Source organism: Ctenopharyngodon idella, chromosome 23 (genome assembly GCF_019924925.1).
Source record: "Ctenopharyngodon idella isolate HZGC_01 chromosome 23, HZGC01, whole genome shotgun sequence".
In the NCBI taxonomy this organism is placed as follows: Eukaryota; Metazoa; Chordata; class Actinopteri; order Cypriniformes; family Xenocyprididae; genus Ctenopharyngodon; species Ctenopharyngodon idella.
The window spans coordinates 17208945-17235156 of NC_067242.1; the positions used below are offsets into that span (position 1 = coordinate 17208945).

At 35.9% G+C, this 26212-nt stretch overlaps 1 protein-coding gene across 8 annotated transcripts in view; it reads right to left on the reverse strand.

Moving 5' to 3' along the window:
• sulf1 (sulfatase 1) overlaps window positions 1-26212 on the reverse strand; it is a 105875-nt gene that overhangs the window by 2123 nt on the left and 77540 nt on the right. For 4 of the 8 annotated variants that reach the window (XM_051881484.1, XM_051881483.1, XM_051881482.1 and 1 more), the window contains 17 exons: window positions 24249-24477; window positions 22184-22423; window positions 20535-20686; window positions 17068-17237; window positions 14040-14190; window positions 13770-13945; window positions 12927-13055; window positions 12568-12624; window positions 10332-10467; window positions 7670-7880; window positions 6650-6905; window positions 6453-6549; window positions 6274-6368; window positions 4808-4885; window positions 4002-4174; window positions 2835-2977; window positions 2436-2559 (listed from right to left, as the gene is read on the reverse strand). In XM_051881484.1, the coding sequence (XP_051737444.1) occupies window positions 2436-2559; window positions 2835-2977; window positions 4002-4174; window positions 4808-4885; window positions 6274-6368; window positions 6453-6549; window positions 6650-6905; window positions 7670-7880; window positions 10332-10467; window positions 12568-12624; window positions 12927-13055; window positions 13770-13945; window positions 14040-14190; window positions 17068-17237; window positions 20535-20686; window positions 22184-22423; window positions 24249-24417 (2557 nt within the window). In that variant the 5' untranslated portion in view covers window positions 24418-24477. Of the gene's footprint in view, window positions 1-275; window positions 330-753; window positions 788-2435; window positions 2560-2834; window positions 2978-4001; window positions 4175-4807; window positions 4886-6273; window positions 6369-6452; window positions 6550-6649; window positions 6906-7669; window positions 7881-10331; window positions 10468-12567; window positions 12625-12926; window positions 13056-13769; window positions 13946-14039; window positions 14191-17067; window positions 17238-20534; window positions 20687-22183; window positions 22424-24248; window positions 24478-24882; window positions 24906-26212 lie in introns of those variants that run through there. The other 4 variants (XM_051881488.1, XM_051881486.1, XM_051881489.1 and 1 more) reach the window with 4 other exon arrangements.

Sequence of the window (26212 nt, forward strand, 5' to 3'; positions counted from 1 at the left end):
GAATCAGCAACCGAAAAAAAATAAATATGAGGCTGAAAGGGTGGGTGAGAGGTATAGGAAATGAAAATCTGCAAAAACAAAAGTGTGTTAAAGGAGGGCGAGAGAATGAAATGAGCATTTCCAGAGTGGGTCAGGCAGTATAACTGATGGCTTAGGAGATACGCGCTGAACCAGAACTGCCACTCAACGTCTATGGAGATGTGGTATGCAGTGTGGAGAACTACTTTAGAGTGGAATGAGAACAGAAATGGGTTCGTATGGTCTCAAAGACTCACAGGAATGAAAGGCTTGGCCTCCTCAACTTTGACCATTTTCGATGCTGCTGTTGCCTGGTAAGCAGGTAAGCCAAAAAACAGAAATGTCAAGACAGGCGTGAATGAGAAAAATGTAATTAAAAAGTCTCAAATATTGACGTTCTGTGCACTGAGAGGTCTATTCCCCACCAAAAGATGTGTATGAAGAGTAAAAAGTCTTGAATTTTACATTTCAAAACACTATAAATTATGTAAATGATTTTGGTTTAAATGACATCTAGGAAGTGCAACAAACTGTCCAAGAGTTAAAATTAGAAGAATTAACTTGTAATTGGGGCTTAAAATACTAATATTCGTGTGATTTTTAAATATTTAAAATTGTTAGCTCAACCCAGCATGCAACCACACACTTAGCTCAATGAAACGTGGCGTATTAGTGGAAACAAGCTGCCCATGCAGTTATTTCAAAAGCCAATGAGGGATTCAAAAATGTGGATACCTGTGTTGATCATAGCTTCCTCCATCTTTACTTCCTGATCAGGAAAATAAAAGCATTTAAAATGTTAAATGTCTATTGTGATTAAAAAAATTAAATAAATCACATTGCAGATCTTCATGCATAGCCCTCAGCTCCTGAGGAGAGGTATTGTTAAAGACACAATGAAGGAATGATGATTTAAAAGATAAATGAGGAAAATCCTCTGATGGTCCTGAAGAAAAAGATGGTAAGGAAGTGTAGTGTTAAGAATGGAACGAATGTTACATGACGGCTTTACGTTGACAGTGTTGAATGACGTAAGGTCACAAATAACATGAGAATATGCCAACATGCAGACTAATATGTAATACATGCATCTGTTTTTGTTACATTACTAAGTAGTAAGTCCTATTTTTTTATTTGCCTCTCTTTTGTTTCAATGGAACAAAGTCAGTTATACAGATCTGAAACAACATGCGTATGAGTTCATGCTGACCATTTATTTTTGGGCAAGCTATCGATTTTAGATTGTGTTTATTACAAATCAAAACCATTGTTTTTGCCTGCAAAACACAGGCGCTGACCACATTGATTTAGAAGTTGAAAAGCTATGACAACTTAAAATATTCAATATTGCAAATCATCTCAGTAGCATTTATAACTGGACGTTATGATGTCATTATGATGAGTCAGTTTTTCCTCATAGGACATTAAAAATGGTTTTCAGAATAGTGAAAATCTCAGTGGTTCTGATGACAGCAGGTTTTATACAGCCAATTACCCAATGTTATAGAGACCTCTTCCTTCCCAGTAATGAATAAAGACAAAATCCCTGCTAGAATTTAACCACAATTACGCTGCTAAAATATATTGGGGGGAAAAAAAAAAAAAAAACTCAGAGAGGAATGTGTGTCAGTATGTGTTTATAATATTTAGATTTTCTTACACAGAGCACATAAACAGGTTCTTACACCTATAAATATAAAATAAATAATCTCTTTTGGTACAATACTTTCACAGGAGCCATTTATCTAGCCTGGTATTCACCAGGAATGGGAAAAAATGCAAAACTATGAGATGATGTGATTGCTAGGCTGCTGGAATCACAGTCCCCTGGTGAGGGAATAAAATGGAAAATATTAATGGAAAATAAAGAGAAGAGCAGACAGTTTAGAGAGAAACCGAGCTCAGTGACCAATCCATCTTCCACCATTAGAGATCCAGCACATGGTTCATCCCATTCATGCATCAGACTGTGTCAAAACATGCTAGACCGTGTGTTTCTAAATATTCAACACTTTACTCTCAACTTGAACAATGAAATCTTGGTTAAGCATGTATCATCCTGTATTAGACCATGTAATGTACTTACACTACATACCTGCTAGAAAAAAAACCCCTAAATCAGCCTAAGTTAGTTTGCTGGTTGGTTTTTAAAGGGCACTTCAGGTGGTCAGACTGGGAGACCAGCTGGAAATCAGCTAAACATCAGCTTAACCAAGCTGGGAAACCATTTTAAACCAGCTGAGACCAGTAAACCATCTTAGGCTGGTTTAATCTGGTTTCTCAAGATGCAACTGTTTTTTTTTTTTTCAAATTTGGAAATTGAAAGCATCTTAGAATCGAAAATAAAGTTGTGCTAGCTTGTTTTACTCCCCATTTCACACAGAACAGGTGTTGCAGAGACAGGACAGGAGTGTTACCTGCATCTGAGCTTTTGGGTCTGGGGTTGCACTGCTTGTGGCCTTGACAGCTCCTCATTTCCATCAGCTGTAAATGCAATTGGCTCAGAATGTCCCTCTCCACTGTATAAACTGCGTTGGTTAACTGCAAAACATAATATGCACTTATTGAGTCAGTTATTGTAAGGGCTGTAATGGAGATAATAGCATGTCTTTACAGGAAGAGTCATTATCCATAGTGTTTTTTTTTTAATTATGGGCTTTTAAAGCTTTTATTTAACAGTGCACTGCACAGAAACAAGAAAGAAGTGAGGCAGAAGGATCAGATTCAAACCTGCATCCACATAGCAGTGCCTCTCAGACTCAACAGAGCAATGTATTCTATTGAAATGCAACTGAAAACATGTCACACATCCTCACCTGGTACGGGTCACTGTTTAGGTCAAAATACTCCAGGAAGCCAGTTGCAAATTCACAGAAGAGCGTGTTGTGAGTGTCATTAATAGTTCTCAGACACCAGTATGTGTTGTTGTTAGAGCTTGTGCAAGCACAGAAGCCGCCCACTATGGAGAAAGAGAAATTGTTTTGCCAATTAACACATTAACTAGAAAAGTTAAGTTCGTGTGACTTATAGACTACACTCTCAAAATAATGGTACAAAACTGGGGCAGTTCCCTTTCAAAAGGTACTAATTATTCAGTGTACTTCTCAAAATTTAGATTCATATTTGTAATTCATTCAGACCTCTATGTGAACCAGTTTTACAGATTCAAAGGAACTGAATTAAGTCAGAAGATTCATTCGAGAACTGGATATCGCTGTGACCAATCTTAGCTTTTCTTGCTGTTATTTTTTGTGCTTTGCATTTGCAAATGTAAATGAAAGGGTCTGGAGAAATGTATCGGAGTATAAAAGGTATGTTTACACACTGACTACTTAATAAAAAGTACAAATGACAATGTTACCAAAATGTTCCCCGGATCTGCGAAAATGACTAAAAACACAGTATTATGCTGCCAGGCCAGTAGATGGCGATGTCACTTTGTAAAGAAACACTACACGCCTATAGAGTGAAAACATAATACGTATGCGCATGACCGCTTTCACAAATTCCCGTTTTTGTAGTTAACACAGGGAAGATAACGGTATAGTTTTCAAAAACTCGCACTTTAAAAAAAAAAAAAGTTCGCATTTTCAGGCCCCCAAAACAGCGTAGTTAAATGGCCAAAACACATAAAAAGTTTTCCATTTTTCAGTTGAATACTGTGTCATGTAAACAGCCCCTAAGTATCAATTTTCTCTTTAAAAATGTAGTGAAGTCAAAAATATTTATACATGTAAAATTAGAAATATCCAAAAACTGGACTTAATTACAGTAACAATGTATTTGTACTTTGTTGCTATACACCTCTGACTAATACGTGCACTTCAGGCACTAATATGTACCTTTAAGGTACTAATATGTACCCTTTAGGGATAAATAAGGTACAAAGGTGTATCTTTTGAAAGGGTACAGTTTTTGTACCTTGAGAGTGTAGCAAAAACAATTTTCTGAGAGTGTAGCAAAAACAATGAGCATTTCCTTACAGTTCCAGAAGGGGGCAGTCTGCCAGTGGTCATTATTATGTGTGAAGCAGGTGAGGCCAGGAAGACTGCAGTCATCACCCTTCTTCTGCCTCTTCCTCTCCTTCCTCTCTTTCTTCCTGCGGCGGATCTCATTGTAGAGTTGAGTCTTGCTGTCCACTTCCTGCACAGCCTCTCTGGTGGCATAAATAAATGAGACATTAGAGCCAGAGCGAAAGGGAACGCCATCCCAGGTGAGTTACACAACGATGGGGGAGGTAGACCAGCCAGCTCCGCACATAGATGGGGTCAGAGGTCGTGAGAAAGTGGAAGGATCATGTACACACCACCCTCCCCCAAAACCACAAGGTTCTTGTCCTTTTTTCAGACCAGGGTGTTTCATCATCTCACTTTGCAATTGTAATGATTTGTTTACACTTCAAGATGAGTTTTATGCTAATGTTTATGGGTAGAGATTGCTGCTGGGATTGTATACTTATGGAAAAAGCTTATTAAAACAGTGACCCATGGACTGAAAAGAAGTCAATACTATTAACTCATCAACAACACGTACACATGCATGCATGCAACAATACACATGCAACAGGACCAACTGAGAACTCTTAGATTTCACGAATTCCACAAACTCTCCAACATTTCCACCAAACTGATTGTAAACACGATACACAACATTCAGTGAATTGAGAGGCAATATTATCAGCATGAATTGTGCTACACAGATTTGACATTAATCCAACACACTTTAACAAAGAGACGATACAGAGTACAGACAAACTGACGAGGCACAGACACACACGAAAAGAACTCACTTAAAGGGATGGAGGTGGTCATTCCTATTCTTCACTCTTTCGGGTTTGTTTTTCTGCTCTCTCTCTTTGCTAAAGTAACTGGTTGTAATAAGGAGAGAACAGCACTAAATTCAATGAATCCAGATGGAATTTCTAAAAAGGCCTTGGATTGATTTGCAAAATATTGCGGTTCAGATTTAAAATGATTTGTTAGTTATTATTTAATCAGGATTGAAGAATTCAGACTATTCTTTCAGAACAATATCCAAACTACCATTACGTGAACATTCAGAAGTTTGGGGTCAGTAAGATTTTTTACTGTTTTTAAACAAAATCTTACCAAGGCTGAATTTATTTGATCAAAAACAGTAAAAATAATATATTTTGAAATTACTTTTTTTCTTTCTTTCTTTTTTTTTTTTTTCCTTCATGAAAAATGTATCAAAATAAAGTGAGTTTATGCTTAAAATAAGAAAAAAAATATTTGCCAGTGGGGTCAGAAAAACACTTAATTCAAAGGGAAAACAAGATTATTTTTCTTACACCATTGGCAGATATTTTCTTATTTTAAGCAAAAATTCTTTTTCATTTTGCTTCTCATGTAGATGTATCTTGATTTAAGGAATGTTGAGTTTTTTGTACTGGAAATCAAAAATAAATTAATTTGTTGCAGTGATATCACAATTTAAAATAACTGTTTTCAATTTTAATATATTTTAAAATATAATTTATTACAGCCATTACTCCAGTCTTCAGTGTCACATGATCCTTCAGATATCATTCCAATATGCTAATTTGGTGTTCAAGAACCTTTTTTTTTTTTTTTTAATCATCAATGTTGAAAACAGTCCACAAGAAAGTCCACAAGAACAGGATTTATTTGAAAGTTGTTTTTTTGGTTTGTTTGTTTTTTTGTAATGTAAAAGTCTTTATTGTTGATAAATTTAAAGGGATAGTTCACTCAAAAATTAAAATTCTGTCATCATTTACTAACCCTCAGGTTGTTCCAAACCTGTATACATTTCTTTGTTCTGTTGAACACAAAGGAATATATTTTAAAGAATGTGGGAAACTGAACAATTCTGGGGCACCATTGACTTCCATAGGATTTTTTTTCCTACTATGGAAGTCAATGGTGCCCCAAAGCGGCCTGGTTACAAACTTCCTTCAAAATATCATCCTTCGTGTTCAGCAGAACAAAGAAATTTATACAGGTTTGGAACAACTTGAGGGCAAGTGAATGATGACAATTTTCATTTTTGGGTGAACTATCCCTTTAATGTGTCCTTGCTGAATAAAGGTATTAATTACTTAAGAAAAAAATCTTACTGACCCCAAACTTTTGAAGGGTAGTGTATCTAAAGGAGTAAAATACAACAAGAGAGACGATGAGCAGAAGGATGACCAATCATATTTCCATAGTACGCTCAGAGTTGCCTCAAAATCATCCAATTCACATTGCCCATCAATGTCAAATGTCAACTGACCTCTTCTTTCCACAGTCACACTCATCTGGTCTCCTCCTCTTCAAATGACCTCTAACCTCACGCAGTTTCTTCATTTTATCTTGGAGAAGTTCAATCTATGTGACAAGCGTATAAAAAACATCATTAAGATGGTTTAAACAGCAGTAATCTTAAAGTTAATACAGGACAGTGGGTCTCACCTCTTGGTCCACAAAGTTCTTGTGGTCTTTCCATGCTCTGGAAGACTGGTAAATCTCTCTTTCACAGCGCACAGTGTCATTCATTAATATGAAACATCTGTGATCCCAAGGCAAAATCAACAACAAATGAGCAAAACACACTTAATCCACGCAACTTAACTCATGTTTAGAGGTGTCCAAAGGCTTGCAGGTCTTACTTGTGTGTGACTTTGAGAGAATTGGGGTATCCCACAGCATTAGTGTCATCCGACTGCATCTCCTCCGATCCATCATCAGACTCCAGCCCAAAGTCCGAATCAATACCTCCCTCAGGCTCATAGTGCCGTTTGCTGATTGGTCGAGGCTCAAGAGGGGTTTTATCATCAGCCTGCAGGTCCACATCATAGATTTCACCCTCAAACTCCACTGACAGGGATCTGGCCGGCCGCGTGTGCACAAAGCGAGGTCTGTAGCCTGAAGGAGGACATTAGCATAAGCTACACATACTTAAATAGTTATATTTTACAGTTAAATATTGCTGGAGCTCCTTAAATGTCCTCTAATATATTTCAAAATAATATATGCAATTTCAGCTCTTAACCAATAGATGGCACCGAAAAATATGATTCTGAGTCCTCTCACTATTATGAGAGACTAGAGTAACAGCTGCTGATAATTCAGCTTTGCCATCACAGAAATGAATTGCATCTTAAAATATATTAAAATGAAAGTTATTTGAAACTGTAATAATATTTAACAATATTACTGTTTTTACTGTATCAAATAAATGCAGCCTTGGTGAACATGAGACTTCTTTCAAAAACATTAAAAAATCTTAACTCTAAACTTTTTAACAGTAGTCCATCCATCCATCCATCCTTACAGTTATAGATTACTTTTATAGCTTATATATAGCTTTTTATGTAGTTTTAGTGTAAAATGATGAGTAGTTTGCATCTTGGAAAGGTACAGTTTCAATGTTGAACAAGATTAGTCCATTAGTAGTGAAGACTTTGATTCTTTCCAGTGGATCAAAATATTTGAATCAGTTTTTGAAACTCTTTATCGATTTGATAAGTGACTCTCCCTGTAGGCTTCATTGTTAAACCAGTAGGTGGCGACTAGTGAATGACGTTCAACCCTAATCTAAAAGGTCCAGTGTTTATCTACACAGTCTTGAACAGCAGACCCATTCCATTAACTCAATCTCTCCACCTCATTTGAGCTTACATACTTACGTGGATTACTGCTCTGGGCAAACTGTCTGTGAGCCCGCCGTGCTGCCTTGGCCGCTTTGTAAGGCCGTTCTCCACAGTGGCAGTCTTTCTCGCGGCCCTCGTAGCTTCGAGAGCGCAGACTCCTCGCTCTTTTCTTGGATCCCTCCTTCAGGGAGCCCTTACACTTCTGTAAACGCCACTTCCCACTGACCTCCTCCACACAGTGCCATTTCTGTAACAAAAACAGAAGGAATTCAGTTTGAGGACAGACATTTTTGTCTGGCTAACCACTTATTGTGCTAGAGCCGCCTCATTTGCATAACCACAGCCGTTTTTATGAATTAAATTAATCTTCTGTCTGGGAACGGTGAGCTTAGCGGTCAAACATCTGCATTTGTAGAGTAATCCCATTAATTCACAATCATACGGCACAAGACCTACCTCACAATTCTTTCCCATAAAGCAGCAATCAGAAGCCAATTTAGACTTAATCTCCTAATTTCGCAGAGCTGTTTGCTTTGCAAACTGACCACAGCTCAGACATGTGCTCACGACTATGGGAAACCATATCCAAACAATGGCCACAACCCTGCTATGATTTCCTGTGAAACTCTGGAGTCCCGTCAATAAGTTTATGTATCTGTGGCTGATGGTGTATCTGGATGTTTGTTTGCAGGGCGGCAAACCAAAGAGGAGTTAGCCAAGACTAGCTTGAGCACTTTCACTCATTTAGTTCCTCCAAACGTAGTAGCCAAACACACACACATACTAACACACGTTGAGTATTGCTTGTACCTCACATTCACACACACAGAGACTGGCTCCAAATAGCCAGAAGTCAAACAGACATAAGCAAACAGCGCCACAGCCAACTATGTGAAGCCTTGCTTCTTGAATGACGGAGACACAACTCAGACTCAGGAAGAAACAGGCATAAACTTTCACACAGGCTCAATCACACACACTGCCCTCATTGACCCCACTGCAGGCAGTAAGACCGTGTTAATGCCGTCTTTGCTAGGCTTTTTCAACACATTCCTACTAGTAAAAAAAAAAGAGAGTATATTGGAAAAACAGATACTGATACTCTACTCAAGCTAAGACTTGAGCTGGAAGTAGCAGACCATAACTACTTAAAGCTTTGTCTGTTCTCAAGACCAAAACCATGTCAGTCTTCTTACAGTGTGAATTTCACACAAAAATACGACAATGTCAATGCCAGTTCAGTGGTGGGAGATGATGTTATAAATTGTGCATATATTTCTGCCGTTTAAAGTGAAGATAAAAGCGCATGTAATACATTTAACTTAAAGCTGCTTAAAACAAGGGACTTGTTTTGAAGCAAATTATGTCTAATCTAATTTCAAGTTGACTTCAAATATGTAAATAATAACATGGTCTATTCATATAAAATATGTTCAGATCTTTCACCAACATTTCTTTACTTTGTTCTGGCAGGTGACTGGACTAAAATGCGAATACGGAAACCTGTGTGTTATTCCAAGCGCACACAAACGACCTTTCTGCATTCAATCAAATTTCCAGACAAAGTGTTGCAGGCAAACACTTAACTTGACCATAAAAAGAATCTGGTTTGCATTAGTGCAGTCCTTGAAATACTGTCTGCATTTACACTACCTGAAATTGCACCAATTTGTAATGTTCAGCTCTCTCTGATTCATTGCCACACCACAGAGGGTCTGGTGAAGCAGGCACACAGTGTGCTGATGAAAGAAAACTACGACCAATCTCCAATTATCCTTCATTTGTTGTAAATATCGGTTTCACTTACAGTGGCACCACTCACAGGACATCGGCCATGTGCTGCACACTCCAATCTCCGGCTTCATGTTGAAGGTGCAAATAAATGTATTCAAGCATTACTTAAAAGGTTAGTTCACCCAAAAATGAAAACTCTGTCATTAATTACTCACCCTCATGTCGTTCCACACCCGTAAGTCCTTTGTTCATCTTCAGAACACAAATTAAGATATTTTTTGATGAAATCCGAGAGGTTTTAGATCCCCAAGGGAAAGCAATGTAATTACCACATTCAAGGTACAGAAAAGTAGTAAAGACATATTTAAAACAGTTCATGTGACTACAGTGGTTCAACCTTAATGTTATGAAGCAACAAGAATATTTTTTGTGTGCAAGAAAAAAAAAAAAAAAAATCCAACAATTTCTTCTCCAAAGTCATTATTTTTGTTTTGTTTTTGCGTACAAAAAAAGTATTCTCGTCGCTTCAAATAGTCACATGGACTATTTTAACGATGTCTTTACTACTTTTATGGACCTTGAATGTGGTAATTACGTTGCTTTCTCTTGGGGATCAGAAACCTCTCAGATTTCATCAAAAATATCTTAATTTGTGTTCCGGAGATGAACGAAGGTCTTACAGGTTTGGAACGACATGAGGGTGAGTAATTAATCACCGAAATTTCATTTTTGGGTGAACTAACCCTTTAAGGTTGGAGTAAAAAGCTTCGCTATAACTCTCAATGCATTTTTTAGCACATAGACTCTCAACCTGGACTTTGTTTACTCTACTATGGGCTGAGACTGTGTGTATGTTTGAGGTCAAACATTGCGCATAAGTGGGCAAGTTCATAAGGGTAAGGATATACAGATATATAGAGTGTGAGAGAAAAACAGTGATGCATATGTGTATTTGAGTTTATACCTGTCCTGGTTGTTCGCAGGGCGTCTGAAACTCAGCCTGCTGACACACTTCCTTCAGCTTCTTGTATTTGGGTAAGCTGTTGGAGTGTTGTGTATTCAAGTTGCCTCCTGAGTCATCTTTCTTGCGCAGGATTTTACTAGAATGACAAATGTGTTTGGTGAGTTGCTAAGCCACGTTTTGAAGTTGGCAGCCTCACTGAAGTTTCGGAAGCCTGGAAATCATAGACGTCCCACCCAGGTCAGCATCTCATTATTGCTGTATGAAGAGCATTGCAGCTTTCACAGTACATAAAAACAATGGGAGCAAGATTTTACAGGATATATTTGTCTGAGTTATCTTGTTGTAGTTAGTTCTATACTGTAAACAATTATTTCTGAAGTTGTAAATTAAACATATTGGAGTATGTTATACAAGAAAGTTTAAGTTTCTTTGTAAATATTTGTGAAATTTACTGGCAATTTCTGAGTGAAAACTGTTTCTACACAATTTTTTTTCTGTTTATTAGGCCCTGTCCACATAACCAGGGGTATTTTCGAAACCACAGCTTTTCTTATGTGGTTTGGCCGTTTGTCCACACGCAAACACAGTATCTGGTCACTGAAACCAAACTTTTTTGAAAACTCCTGCCAGGATGAAGATTTTTAGAAACTCCGGTTGCAGTGTTGTCGTGTAGACAGTAAAACCGGAGATTTTGGTTTGTGACGTCGGAACCGGAACCGGTAATAACCTTTTTTCCAGGCTTCTGATTGGCCAACATGCCTTTACGGTAAGGATTATATCGCCATCTGATGGTTTGGCATGCTCTTGACAGCAATTCATAACGTGTTTTTTTTCTTTTTTTAATGTGAATTTTGCAATTTTTTTTTTTTTAAAAACGAAGGAGGAAAAACTCTTTATAAAAATACCCATGTACATGTGGACTAGGCCTTAGACTGTACATACAGAGTAAAAATGACATTTGTTATCCCAGCCACCCATCACAATTAAGCATCAAAAGATAGAATTAGGATTTTGGAGGTGGAGGGAACCCAAAAAACTAGTGATTCAGATTTAAAATATGAATGCAGTCTCCCAAAAAATCATAAATTAAAGTATTTTATGGAACTCAATAATAGATATTTAATTATTCATGCTCATTTTGCCTATTTTTACATTTAAAAATGGCCTTCACCATCATCTAACAATCATTTAAAACGTCTTTTTAAAATATAAAGTGCTGGAACGCCATTTCAAATCATTCCAGCCTCCGCCTGTAGCGGAAATGAAGTGCTCTGCATGATTTCACCACGGCTGATAAATGAAGTACTCGCTAATCTGACTTCTCACAAAATGGGAGCTGTCGTGACCGTGCAAAACAGGTTGAATTAATGGCATTTTGGTATAAACATGCTTCGAGTCCACGGTCTGGCTTTATACACAACAGTTACTGAGTCACGGAAGCAACAGCCGGCACTGATCAACGATGTGCTTTAGGATTGCGCCATCTCTGGAAAACCTTCTTTTACTTAGCCTTAAGGAGAAACTAAGCACGGGCTGACTGTGGGAGCGATAATATGCCATTATGCAGACTGACAGCTCCATGTGAGTGACATGAGGAATGTTAGACCGAAATAGCAGCGTGGCTGTGCCCACGGCCACAGTTACAATATATATAGAGATTGCAAAGGCAACGTGAGTTAAATAGGGTAACCTCAATACCATACCCACATTCCTTACATCAGTCACAGAAATCAAGGGAAAACGCTATGCACACATATCAAGTTTGAGTCTGATACCACTTGTAATATCATATAATTCCCCTGGGGAAGGATTTTTTTTCTGTCATGAGTGTCCTAGGTTACTGAAATATATCCGATAATGAGAGTCTATCTGTCATGTGAATATCTGAGCTCCTGAGAACACATTTGATCAAAGAATGTAAAAGTCTGATCTTACTCGTGATTTTTAATGGTAATTTGGATAGAATAAATAATATTTTTGAGATATTTTGCTACATTTTTAGGTGAACTTAAACCAAGACACGTCAAGGAAGAAGGATGTTTGTGCAATGGAATCCTGAAATCATAACATGTACTTCTGATCTTATCTTTTGGCGATTTTACAACAAAACCCTGGAATGGTTTGAATTGTATGCGGTGAGCCTCCTGAACAAAATAAATCAATTCAAATTTATTTCGCACATTCTGCAGTGATTTTATAGCATGATTGAGAAGAGAGGGAATATTGTTTGTCTTACCCCCGCTCCACGAGGAATGTGTCCCTCCAGACTTTGGGTTTCCGGTTGGGTTTAAATCTGCAACATGAAAACGCAAATATTTTATTTCACTCAGTCTTCGTGTCATTTGCATACCATAAGCAGATGTTTAACTTGGCCTGAATTATGACACCTTAATCTGTTCAACATCTCCTGCCATCGTGAGTGGCAGTGACCCCAGAACATTTCCAGCATTCTTTATTTGCCAGAAACCCTTTATAAATTAACTCCAAATGTTCGCAAACCATTAAACTCAAGTTAATTAAATTAAAAGCAATAAACAGATACTACCCAAGCATATATTACACTGGGAATGTGTTTATGGAGAGGATTTAGCTCACCTATTTACAGTCTTATCCTGTTCCAGAAGCTTCAGGATAGATTTTCCATCCATATCGGGTGGAGTGTCCAGGCCAGCTATATCTAGGATTGTGGGTGCTAGATCAATGTTTAGCACAAGATGGTTGTTCCTGTGGAGTAATACAAAATTATTATTTTATTTAATTTTAATTTAATTTAATTTAATTTAATTTAATTTAATTTTATATATTTTATAGTATATTTTATAATTTTATATTTCATTTCATTTTATATTTTATTTTATTTATCTCTAAAAGGTATATTTTAATATTTAACATTTTGATTTTAATATACAAATAAAAAAATATGTATTTTAATGTGAAGCAAAATGTGTATTTTACTATATTATATTGCTAACAACAATCATTTTTAAAAGATTTTTTAAAAATGTATATATTTATTTTTAATATAAGTAAATATAAAATATATAAGGTGTGGAAAAATTATTTTGCTAAAAACTAATAACAATTCCTCAAATAAATATGTAGAATAATTTATATATTTCATTTAATTTATTTATATCACATGGAACAAATAAATAAATGTGTTATAAATAAATAAAGTTATTTATTTATTACTTAATTATTTATAAATAAATGTGTTAAATAAGTGTTAAAAATAAATAAATAGTAAATAAATGTGAAATAAATAAATAAATAAATAAATAAATAAATAAATAAATAAATAAATAAATAAATAAATAAATAAATAAATGTGTTGTAAATAAAATAAATAAACCTATGTAAATAAAGTATGGAAAGAAATTATATTGTGAAAAGTGTCTATTATATTGTACAAAGCGTGCATTTCAAAGTTGATTTTACCTTGCCCCTGGCTCCACATTAGGACCTCTGACAAAAAACGGCACTCTGATGTCAAAATCATACGGCATAGACTTCCCTTTGACTAGGCCAAACTGGCCAATGTGGTAACCATGGTCAGCTGTGTAAATGATATAGGTATTATCCAGCTCCCCAGTGTCGACCAGAGCATTATATATCTGTAACACAGAGCAAACACACATTTCCTGTCAATTCATATACAAAGCCAGTTGAATATCCAGAATTTGGAGCAAGAAAGCCTAAACCACTGACCTTTTCCACCGAGTCATCTACAGACATCAGCGTCTGGAGCCTCTTCCTGTGCAGGTAGTTGGTGAACTCCATGTGAATTGGCTTCATCGGGCCGGTGTACTGCATGATCCAGTGCTTATCCATGTTTGGTGCGTAGTTATAGCTGGGAGTTCTGTGCAAATAACCACAACATGCTACTGTGAGAAAAACATGCACCTGTCTGCCATTTCACAACCACTTGTGGCTGTTGGAGTTGTCCATTGTAATAACATACTTGACAAGCATCAATAACAGAGCAGCCGCCCTTCCCCCTCCACAGAAACGTACTAATTCTCCTCGCTAGGTGTTTTTCTTGGGTTCGCTCTCCATCTCTCCTCACACCATGCTGAGAGACTCAGGGTTTCTTGGCAGCGATTAATCGTTTGAGGGTTGGCACATGCATAAGAAAAATAATAGCTTCCCCAGCCTTCGGGCCCAAAATAAAGTTTGTAATAAGTCCAGTAACGACAGGGCTATAACTCATTTGCATTTGAAGTGGAGAATAAAAAGCTGGGTAAACAGGAGGCTGCGGACTTGTTTGTGGAGCTAAAGCTACGAGATGGCCACCTGTTGACTGCAGTTGGCCTCCCTCCACAGCTGAAAGACATGGCCTTCCTTTGCTTTCCAGACCAGACTCTTGTGCCTGGTGTCACATATGAGTGATGGCCACAGGAAAGCTCCATTCTGTCTGAGTGGATGGCTTCTGCCCTTTCCTCCTCAGTCCGTCTTTGTCCGCTCACTGAACTCTTCACCCAGCTAGTGAGGCACACTAATATACCACACAAAAGGAACCTGTCTCTTCGCATAGGTAGGGCAAATTTGGAATTTGGAGGTCAAAGGATAGAATTAGTTGGACTTTGACACCTGTCACAAAGCTGGGTAGAGAACATTTGTCTTTGAGATTAGATCCTCCTGTGTAGTTTCTGCTATTACATTGGAAGCATCACTCAGCCTAATGTGAAAATCTGTTGTTGAATAAAAAAGAAAAAACTGATACTGAAAATACTTTGCCTGTCAAATTAATTTCATGAGCAGATGTATTTCATAGCAATGTAGACTTATTGCATTTAAGATTATTTGTATCAGTTCCCACATTAGAAAGCTCACAGGCTTATGCAATGCTTTTCTTCCAGACTGGCGCAAAAACGATCTGTGGCTTTATTTACCTTTTACATGATGACTCTAGCAGGGCCACCTAGTATGATACTCTATTATGCAAATTAATAATAGAGACAAAATATAGCATGAAAAAAAAAAAAAAAACATAAATAAATAAATAAATAAATAAATAAATAAAGTAAAAATTAATTTAATTTATATTTTACTTTATATTTTATTTATATTTTTAGAAAAATATAAATAAATGCATAAAATATACGTAAAATAAATAAATAAATAAATAAAATAAATAAATGCGTAAAATATATAAATATGTGTAGAATAAATAAATGCGTAAAATAGTGTTAAAAATAAAATTTGTTAAATAAATAAATAGTGTTGAAAATAAATAGTTGAAAATAAATAGTGTTAAAATAAATAAATAAATAAATAAATAGTTAAAAAATAAATAAATAAATGTGTTAAAAATAAATAAATGTGTTAAAAATAAATAAATGTGTTAAAAATAAATAAATAAAGTTAAAATAAATAATGTTGAAAATAAATAAATAAATAAATAAATGTGTTAAAAATAAATAAATTGTGTTAAAAATAAATAAGTAAATAAATGTGTTAAAAGTAAATAAATAAATGTGTTAAAAGTAAATAAATAAATAAATGTGTTAAAAATAAATAAATTGTGTTAAAAATAAATAAGTAAATAAATATGTTAAAAGTAAATAAATAAATGTGTTAAAAGTAAATAAATAAATAAATAAATAAATGTGTTAAAAGTAAATAAATAAATAAATAAATAAATAAATAAATGTGTTAAAAATACATATGTGCATATCTTGAAGCCATAACTTTTTATATTTACCTTTCTATTTTTGGTTGAGCACCTTATTTCTGTTTGGATGTGCATACTTTTGTTCATTTTTGCACAGATGACAAATAAACCCCCAAAAGTGTCTGAAACCCTGCTGCATCATTCCAAAATGCAACCTGCGCCTGCCATCTGTTTCCCTGTTCTTTTGGCACAACTTGCCAGGCAACCCTTTCGGCACCAGAGCGACTTGCCAGCTGATGTGAACCTTAGGGTATCCAAGTGTGATCTATTCAGAGCCCATGCACTTAAAAACATTAATAACACAAAAGGGTCTTCTAAGACAATGCATTCCCCAAACCTACATAGTGAAAGGCATGATTGATATGAGAGAAGCTAGAAAGTTGTGTAGGAAGACAAGCTGAAAGAATTGTGAGAAAGAAATGGATAGGCCCGAGGGACAAAAGTGTGATGTCGCCCTGACCAGGATCCTGACATGCCTGGGATGTTAAGGACTTGGAGATGGATGGCCTGTTGCCACAGCACTGTGTGTGGAATAGGAGCCTAGCCACGAAACTGATGATAGTGCAGTGAAGCCATCAAGGTCTTGGCACCAGAGTGAGGACCATAAAAATCTCATCCCCCATCATCTTACTTGGCATGCGCCAAAAAATTTTACTTGGATGATAAATCACTTCAGTTTCATGGTGGTGGTGTCATGTGTGAAGTGCATTTCAGTGCACTGCCATCTCTTAAGAGTCTCATTTTAATGGCGTATCCAAAAATATGAGGCCACAAAAATTCCTAAAGCTACAAATTTATATTTACCTGCAAGCCAAATTATAATGGTTTTAAATTTATAGGAAAATGATCTGCTTGGAATGCTACTGTTTTTATGAAATATGTGTCCCTTGGAATATCCCATTATAAATACATACAGAACAATAAAAATATCTAGACTCAACAATTCAAACTCCAGGGCCTATTCTAGCAGGGCTTGGCTCTTGGACAGGATACACTGGGTTCAGTGGAGTTCAGCATTGTTGCTCTAGCAGAGTGTAACTGAATGTTCTGGGAGTCACTCACATGTGCTGGGAAGCGTTTGGGAAGAGCTCGGAGTACTGGGGTGCTGAATCCTCGGGGCCATGAGGTGCTGCATGACTGATCACCATCATCACCGGCCGATGCGGGTACATGCGCTTGGACATTCGGAAGTAGTTGATGCTGTCGTTGGTTATCAAATCAGTGAAGTAGTCCTAGAATGGGCAGAAAAATTCATGCATACATAAAATGAATGCTGGATAGGCTTTCTTTCAAGGTTTGAACAAATAAAACAAGAGTCAATGACATGATTTATTTTTATTTGTATTTTGGAATTTATTCAATTTACTTATTTTATATATGTATTTATGCATTTACTGAATTTATTTTAATTATTATTGCATTATTATATATTTATTTGTATTTTTATTTTAAGTATTTGAAAATGCATTTAAAATGCAATTCATTCATATAATTACTTACAAATAAAATGCAACACTTTGTTTTGATGGTCCACTTTAGACATTCTACTGACTATAAGTGACTTTGCCAGTGTCAGCTTATTCTAACCCTAAGTACCAGTCTACTTCAAGGTTCAAGGTTCAAGGTTCAGGTAGTTTGACACTATTATTTCTTAGAAAAAAAAAAAGAAAAAAAAAATCATTCATGTGATGCAACCCGCAAAACCAACAAATCACAAAACCAAAAACAAATCACAAAACATCACAAAAAAAAAAAAAAAAAAAAAAAAAAAAACCCAACACACACAAAAAACAAACAAAAAACAAAAACAAAAAATAAAACATAAAAACACAAAAACAACAAAAAACAAAACAAAAGCAAAAACAAGGAATGCTATAGATAGGACAGAAGACCCTAAAAACTGCCAAGGTTAGTGAGACTCCCCAAAAAGCTATTTTCAAATTAATTCATATTAATTTACATTTTAAAAAATATAAAATTTTTATTTTAAACGTTTATTTTATTTTATTGTACATTTATTTTTTAATTTTTCTTTTACATTTATTTTTGAATGTATTTAATTTTATTTTGCAATGATTAGGGTGTGTGCGATATGTTACGAATATTAAATATATTACTTCTTTTTACTTGGTAACATTATGAGATTTTAGAGTCATTACATTTAAAGTTTTCTTGAAAATGGTATAGATGTCTTTCAAAACCATATGAAACCATTATTTAAGATTATTCTTTATCATGGACAGTCTTATATGTTATTGACCCTCATCAACAGAACTAATGCCCTGATGCTAACAACTCCGTATTGAGCACGACAAGGGCGTTGACTGCTTCACTCAGTGTTAATAGAGGTTTGTAGCCCTCCATGGGTCTGGTGTTTTGACAACACTAAAGGTCTCAATCTTACTGCTATGAGGCAGCAGCAGGAATGCGTACAAGGGCTTGGGGGTAAAGATCACGTGATACTGAAGCCGTAAGCCCTTTGATGGCAGTGCTCCTGGTCTGGGCTGGTTGTGGGAAAGTCTCTATCCCCCCCTTCTACCCACCCCATTGCTAAAACATGCAGCTACCGGCATCTCTGGGAGTGAAAGTCTTGTAGAAGTTATTGTTTAGAGACGTGCTCAGTGGACCTTGTTCCTCAGCATTACAGCAAAACACATCCTTGTCGTTTCAATGTCTCTGTTGTATCACTAATTGAACCAGCATGTTTGTTATTTTGGAAAACTATTCAGCATCATCTTGAATGTTTGAGTGAAACAGCATCTGAATGTACCTAACCTGACCAATTTATTAAAAGATATTTTGCTTGGGCTGAATTAAGGCACAAACTGTGCCTTTGGAGCAAATTTTTCATGATTCACTTGACTAAACAGGACTAAAAGGCTACAGCTAATTTGAAACGTGTGGCATTCTTTGACAATAGTAATCATAATGGATGCATTTTTGATGCAAAATTTGGGGAAACTTTTGCCCAAGAAGTTCTTATATAAGGTTTATAGTTCTGCCTACCTATTTAATCCCTTTAAGCATTAATCTTAACCTTTAAACAGGAACTTAAGTATTCCTAAGGGTTTCCAGGAACCACTTGAACACCTAGCCACAAAATTCCTCCAAACCTCATGGAGAAACCTTCAGCCTCTTGTGCCTCTCCACTTGTGGGTAACTTAACACCTTCATCCAATTCAACAAGTAGGTTATTGACATTCAAGTAACAGTCCAAACATTTATTTGCTCATCCCTTTAGACTGCCTCCAACTCAATTTATGCCCAAACCATTAAACCTCAGCACAAATTCCACATTTCCCCAAAACATGCTACCTGTGAAACAGCAATAAGAAGATCCAAATGCTTGTTTTGACCGCAGCTTCAAAATACTCTAGAGATGGAAGGTGGCCATATCAAATTAAACTAAAGATTTGATCACTTTGCTCATATGGTAGGTCTTGCATAAGGATGGTAAAGGTTTCTCTCTCTCTCTCTTCACAACTATAGATAGTGACCTGTAAACCATGGCTATGTTTGAAATGGAATACTAGTTTAAAACTGCACAGCATATACTGTAAAGAAATGTGAAAGCAGTATGTGAAACAAAATGCTGTACTGTTGTCACATGATATATTGCACTCATATGTCATTCGCTGAATGTGTCCAGTTATTTAGAAAAAAAAAAAAAAAAAAAAAAAAAAAAAACACCTTAAGGTGACAGTTACTACATGTACTTACTATATGAATAACCGTAAATTGTGCACAATTACAATTAACTAACCCTAAATCAAACCCTAACCGCAACTCTACTCTAAAAAGTAAATCAGGGGACCTGTTACCACAACTTAAATAAATGCATGGTTGCAAGTTAAAAATTATTTACTGTTTTAATGAAACCTTTTAAGTTGCTATTTAAGTTAATAATAATGTTGATCATTACATCAACTTAATATTGTCTGTAATTGAAACTCAAATTTCTACAATGTAACTTTCACCTTAAAATAAACTAACCAAAAACTTTTTATAAATGTAAAATTAAATGTACAACTACAAATAATGACAATAATAATATTTTCAATTTATTTACATTATTTTACTTCGCATAATTCAAATTTGTGTAAAAATATTTGAATTATAAATGTTTAAAAATGAAAAATACATTCTATGCACAGTACATACTATATACTGCAGAAAAGAGAAGTATGCCATTCCGAACATAGTCTAAATGTCCACCTATTTCAAATCAGCAGCACAAAAACAGTAGTTTCCAAAAGAAACTTTGCCCCAAGGACATCATCTCTTTGCCTACCAAGTCTTATTCAGTGTAACCACCTGAGGATGCACAAGACACCGGTGTAACTCCCCATGCCCCCTTTAATCTAACCACATTCCATGTGGAGTCAACCAACCCAAATTTTATATGTAATTAGAGGCCTGAAATTAGTTGAGAACAGACCATACAATTGAGCATAAACTAAAAATTGAGTTTAAAAGAAGCCTTTGGCACTCTGACAGGGCTGTGAACTTATGTGACCAGGCACACATACCTTGGCATAATCTGCACCGTGCTTCTCCTTGTTCCCGTTCCGACAGACGGTGTAATTATAGAAACGGGAATTTTTGATCAGCCCCACCCATTCACGCCACCCAGGTGGGATGTAGGTGCCGTTATACTCATTGAGGTACTTCCCAAAGAAAGCTGTGGGACAAAATAAAGACAACATATAAACTTAAAGTATGTTCAGTGAGGTCGACGCAAAGACTAAAATTATCATTTTATGACAACAGTCTCAAACACTGCCTTTGAACAGTACCTGTAAATGTCTGTCTTTATTTACATTGTATTCATGTCTTCTCTACCCTTTCCCCTCTAAGCTAAGCCAAAACATCTTTCAAAAAAGCCAGGCATGCAGCCAGTCTGCCCTGGAGAGTTAATTGTAGACTAACACATCAGCTGGAAACCACAAGCAGTGGTAAGGCCTGAACCCCTGTATTCAGGGTCAGAACGTGCTGCCACTCAAGACACACAACACTGGGCTACCAGTATGTTTAGCTTCCACAAACCAGACAAATTGAAAATTCCTGTAAAACTTTTATTTGACTTCTAGGAACAAATGTGAAGCAAAATTCCAATGAAACTGCAGAACACAAAACTTCCTAGTACATTTTCAGAATGGTACTAATTATACAATAGATATGATGTAATGTAAACTATTAATATTATTATTATTATTATTATTATTATTATTATTATTAATAAATCATCCTACACGAAGACCTTCAGGTCAAAACATTAAGCAGAATTTGAGCATTAATCAGTGAGCAGATATTTATTGTTTTTTATTTTATATATGTAATATTTTCCCTGCAGAATTGTGGTAATGTAAAACTGAAATGTCTTATTTTAATATTTTAATATTTAGATTAATAAATTTTATAATATTCACACACACAAAAACAATGTACACTGCCATTCAAAAGTTTGCAGTCAGGTATATATATATATATATAAAAAATAAAAAATATATATTTTTTTAATTTATTAAATAAATTTATTATATATTTATTAAATTAATACTATTTAGCAAGGATGCATTAATTTGATCAAGTGACAGACTTTTACTATTGTTATAAAAATGTAAAACATTAAAACAAGTCATTTTTAATTGTAATATTTCACAATTTTACGTTTTTTACTGTATTTTTGATCAAATATGCAGTCTTTTTTTACTTAATACTAATATACATATATTAGCACTGTCAATCAATTAAAAATATAATTAATCACACATAAATTGCATAATTAATATTTAAATAAAATAATTATTTTATATTTTAATAAATTCATATAGAATCTCCAAATTAATAACACAGATGGTGCAGATTGGAGTTCTCTTTTGAGTCTCAACACACTTGAATGCTTCAAAAGCACTTGAATGAATAATAGAGTGATAATATACTGTAATGCTAACCAAAAGATGCCAGGAAAAATTGTGTTAATTGCGTTAAATATTTTGAATGCATTAAAAACAATTGACTGATATTTACATTAACATTTTATTTATTGGGTTTTTGCCTTTATTTTATATGGTAGTGAGCAACATCCATGAAACAGGACATGATGCAAACTGGATTCAACCCTGTTTTGAATCAAGCAGGTTAGAATGAGTCATCGGCCTCTCATTTGGTTTCTCACCTGTTCGGTATCCAGTGTTGTTGAGATAAACGGCAAAGGAGCGTGGCTCATGCTGAACTTGCCATGAAGGCGAGGAACAGTTCTCGTTGTTGGTGTACGTGTTGTGGTTGTGGACATACTTCCCAGTCAGCATGGAAGAGCGTGATGGACAGCACATGGGCGTAGTTACAAACGCATTTGTGAATGACGTTCCACCGTCCTCCATGATCTTGCGAGTTTTGTTCATCACCTGCAAAGAGCCTGACAAACCAAGCCAGACAAATGCAAGTTCAGTAAAGTATGTTTGAGAAGTTAAAACATTTAACACGTCTTAATATACACCATGCAGTCAAAAGTAGCCTCTGAAAGTGTTAGATGTGGAGAAGGATCCCTGCAGTTCTGTGGCAATGCAATGACTGGTTGTGGTTCCAGGACTAAGGCCCTTATCCTCTCAGATGTCTGAGGGAAGCCATTAAATATTGAGAGAGGAAATAAGTCAAACCTGTGATGACAGTCTGAGATTGAGACCCATTGGATGTTATGCTCTCAGAGGAAGGAACTTGATCCAGTTACAACAGTTAGGCTTACCAAATGGGACAGATACCAAGAGAGGGACTTGGGTGGCAGATCAAAACGACTAAAAACAAGCAAGCTAATGTTCCCAGGACTGAAGTCCGAGAAGGCTAAAGTCTTTTACTTTCCAAGGCTGAGTTAATAATGAACAACTTAAACTAAACGGAGCTCCTACAAGAGACGACTGACAATCCTCCTGAAAAAGACCAGCATAGATGGTCACCAGCACGTTTTGAATGCTGATGTTCCCACAAGGCTTTTTTAGTAGTTTAACCAGCAAGACCTGCCTTAGCTAAAAGCGTAAATAAACACTCCTGAACCGGTTAATCAAGGTCTTTGGGATTACAAGGCAGATGTATTGGAGCCAAATTCTGAAGGAATTGATCCTCTAGGATCAAGACTGAACATTTCAGACCTTCGTCAGCTGTTATCACTAGAAACATCAACCAGCATCATGTTTGGCTCTACTGGTCCACCAGCTAGACCAGCACTAACTTAAACCAGGACTGAACCAGTATGGAAACTCATGCTGGTTTAAGATGTTCTTTCCAGCAGAGCACTGCAAAAAGTGATGATCTTACTTTAACAAAACACTAAACATTCTTAATTCAAGATATATTTACTTAAGCAAAATTACTCTGGATGTCTTGTTTTCTGGGAAACACCCCCATCAAAATTAAGTAAGTTTATGCATAAAACAAAGAAATATCCAACAATGGGGTAAGAAAAATAAATGGTCACTTTAGATTAGGGTCCAATTCTCACTATTAACTCACTATTAACTACAACTTTTGCCTCAAACTCCTAATTACTGCTTATTAATAGTTACTAAGGTAGTTAAGTTTAGGTATTGGGTAAGATTAAGGAATGTAGAATAAAGTCATGCAGAATAAGGCATTAATATGTGCTTTATAACTACTAATAAACAGCCAATATCTATAGTAATATGCATGCTAATAAGCAACTAGATAATAGTGAGAATTGGACCCTAAACTAAAGTGTTACCAAATAAACATTTTTCTTAACCGACGGGAAGATATTTTTTGTGTTTTAAAACACTTAAACATTCTTAATTTTGATACATTTTTCAGAGAACAAAAAAATAATTTTGTTTTTGTCATTTTGCTTCTCAAGTAAATGTATCTTGACTTGAGAGGCAGATCATATCTAAGAATGTTTAGATATTTGTACTGGAAAACAAAAACCCAAACTTGAAATAAAAATGAAAAATGAATTAAAATATCTCCAAATATTGAAGTAAAGAGTGCAAATTAAAACATCTAAATTAGTGAGGGGAATAAGAAGTTTGATCTACAGTTTCATTCCCATGTTTCTCCAAGTATCATTATGGTTTTTGGAGATCTCTACAGTAACTTTCCAGACTACTTGCTGATTCATAACTGATGCTTGCCGAGTGCTGACAAAGCCTCAAGAGAGTCGTATGAGGTCTCCACCTCATTTGTCTGCAGAACAGATGGGCCAAATAATGATGAATTGCATATGGTATACTCACCCAACTCCACATCCTGGTCATCTGTCATGATGAGTATGATGTTGGGTCTGATGTTTCGGCGGTCACCTTGAACCCGCCCACGCAGGCCCTGACCGCGGGTGGTGAAACCAAAGCAGACCAGTGGGGTGGTCAGGACCATCATCCAAGCCAGATTCACTAGCTGCATCATGGGACTGCAAACCGGGGCGTCCGAACACAAATCAGAAGGTTGGAATCCTCACAAGGTAATCTGTTTGGAAAAAAGCAAAGAGATGTTAATGCTTTGGGATTTCCAAAGAGGTCAAAACAAATGTTACTTTGGTTAACAGAAATTGGAGAGAGACTAAAAAGAACCACTTTTCCTTCAGATCACTTTTCCAGATCACTGTTTGCGTTTTGTAATAAATCATTAGCATCTGTTTTAAGCTTGATGCCATCTATTTTCACATCCACAAGTAACGGAACAGACCATAGAAAATCTCAACCTTTGCACTGAAAATAAACATAAAACACCCTCTTAAAAGGAGTCAGCACATATTAAAACTTCCAATATGCTTCCAGGACGTGCTCCCACCAAAATCAACACTTTAAAAAAAAACACTAGCTGAATCATTATTCATAACGAACAGTAAAAAACAAACACTATAAACCCTACCTGTACAGTTCTTAGCTTAGCAGCATCACGGGTGGCATCAATACACCCAATATCTTCACTTTAGTCTTGCACTCATATTTACAGACACTTTCTTCAAGTCAGAGAGGCCTGAGTGTCTCTCTCCGTGTGTGCAGACAAGCCAGTTCTTTCTTTCTAATCAGTCACACTACTTCAGTACTATTGAGGCTTTGCTATTGGCTATTAGGGGCTGCACTGGCCCACACCCAGCCAATCACATTTTATGGCAGGGCTGTCAGTCAGAAGGCCCAGAGCTTGTGACCCCTAGCGGACACCCGGTGGGAATTACGAAGCCAGTACAGGGGGTAGAGGGTTCCGCTACATTAACCCTTGTGCTGCGGTCGCCAGTCACAGATTTACACACTGACCCCTTTACACAGCACGGCATTTGCTCTACGCCAGCAAAGATGACTCAATGAAATCTTTCATATTTCATAGACATGCTCAATTTCCTAAAAGCCATGTCTTGAGTTTTTGTACTTGTGCACTGAGGTGATTTTTCTCATTTTAATTTACCTGACGACTGGTTGCATACACAAAACTATGTTTGATTGATATACCCATCCAATTTCTCTGTGAGTTTATTGTATGAACCTTATGGAGGGACCATATTGCCTGTGGCCTCATGCTGATCTTTGTCTTCAATCAATGAGCTGTTAAACAATAAGCGCATTTATGCACCTGAGGCTCGCCGCATGGCATTCATTTGGCTTGATAATTTTGTTTGCCAACGAAAATAACTTAATCGTCATGTCATACTTGTGTGACAATAAGGCCAGTGAGAGTAGAATAAATGAGTAAATTGGAGTCAGCACTGGTTTTACAGTATCAGCACAAGGCCAATGGGTCCACATATTCAAACTAACAATACTCCATTTGAAAGATGGGAAATCCCTTCAGAATTAGTGACGTAAATCAAAATCATATTGTAAACATGCCTTGAACATTGAGGGGGACAAAATCAAATGGGTGTAGTCTTTTTTTTTTTTTTAATAAAAAAAAAAAAAAGGTTTCAATGTTTCTTATCACATTTTAAATTACGTAAACAATACAGGCTGTTCAATTCAAAATGGCAAAAGTCAAATACTTTGCATCACTGAATATTAATGTTGGTCGTTTAACATGTCTACCATAAAAAAAAAAAAGTTGTCAAACATGAATTGTTTAGATTTTTTTTTTTTTTTTTTTTTTTTTTTTTTTTTTTTTTTACATCTTACCTCACTTTCTTTCACACTCGGCTTCTGTGAATATATAGTAAAGAGTCAACTGGTCATACCAAACACTGACATTGATAGTGCTTTTGTAACTTAAA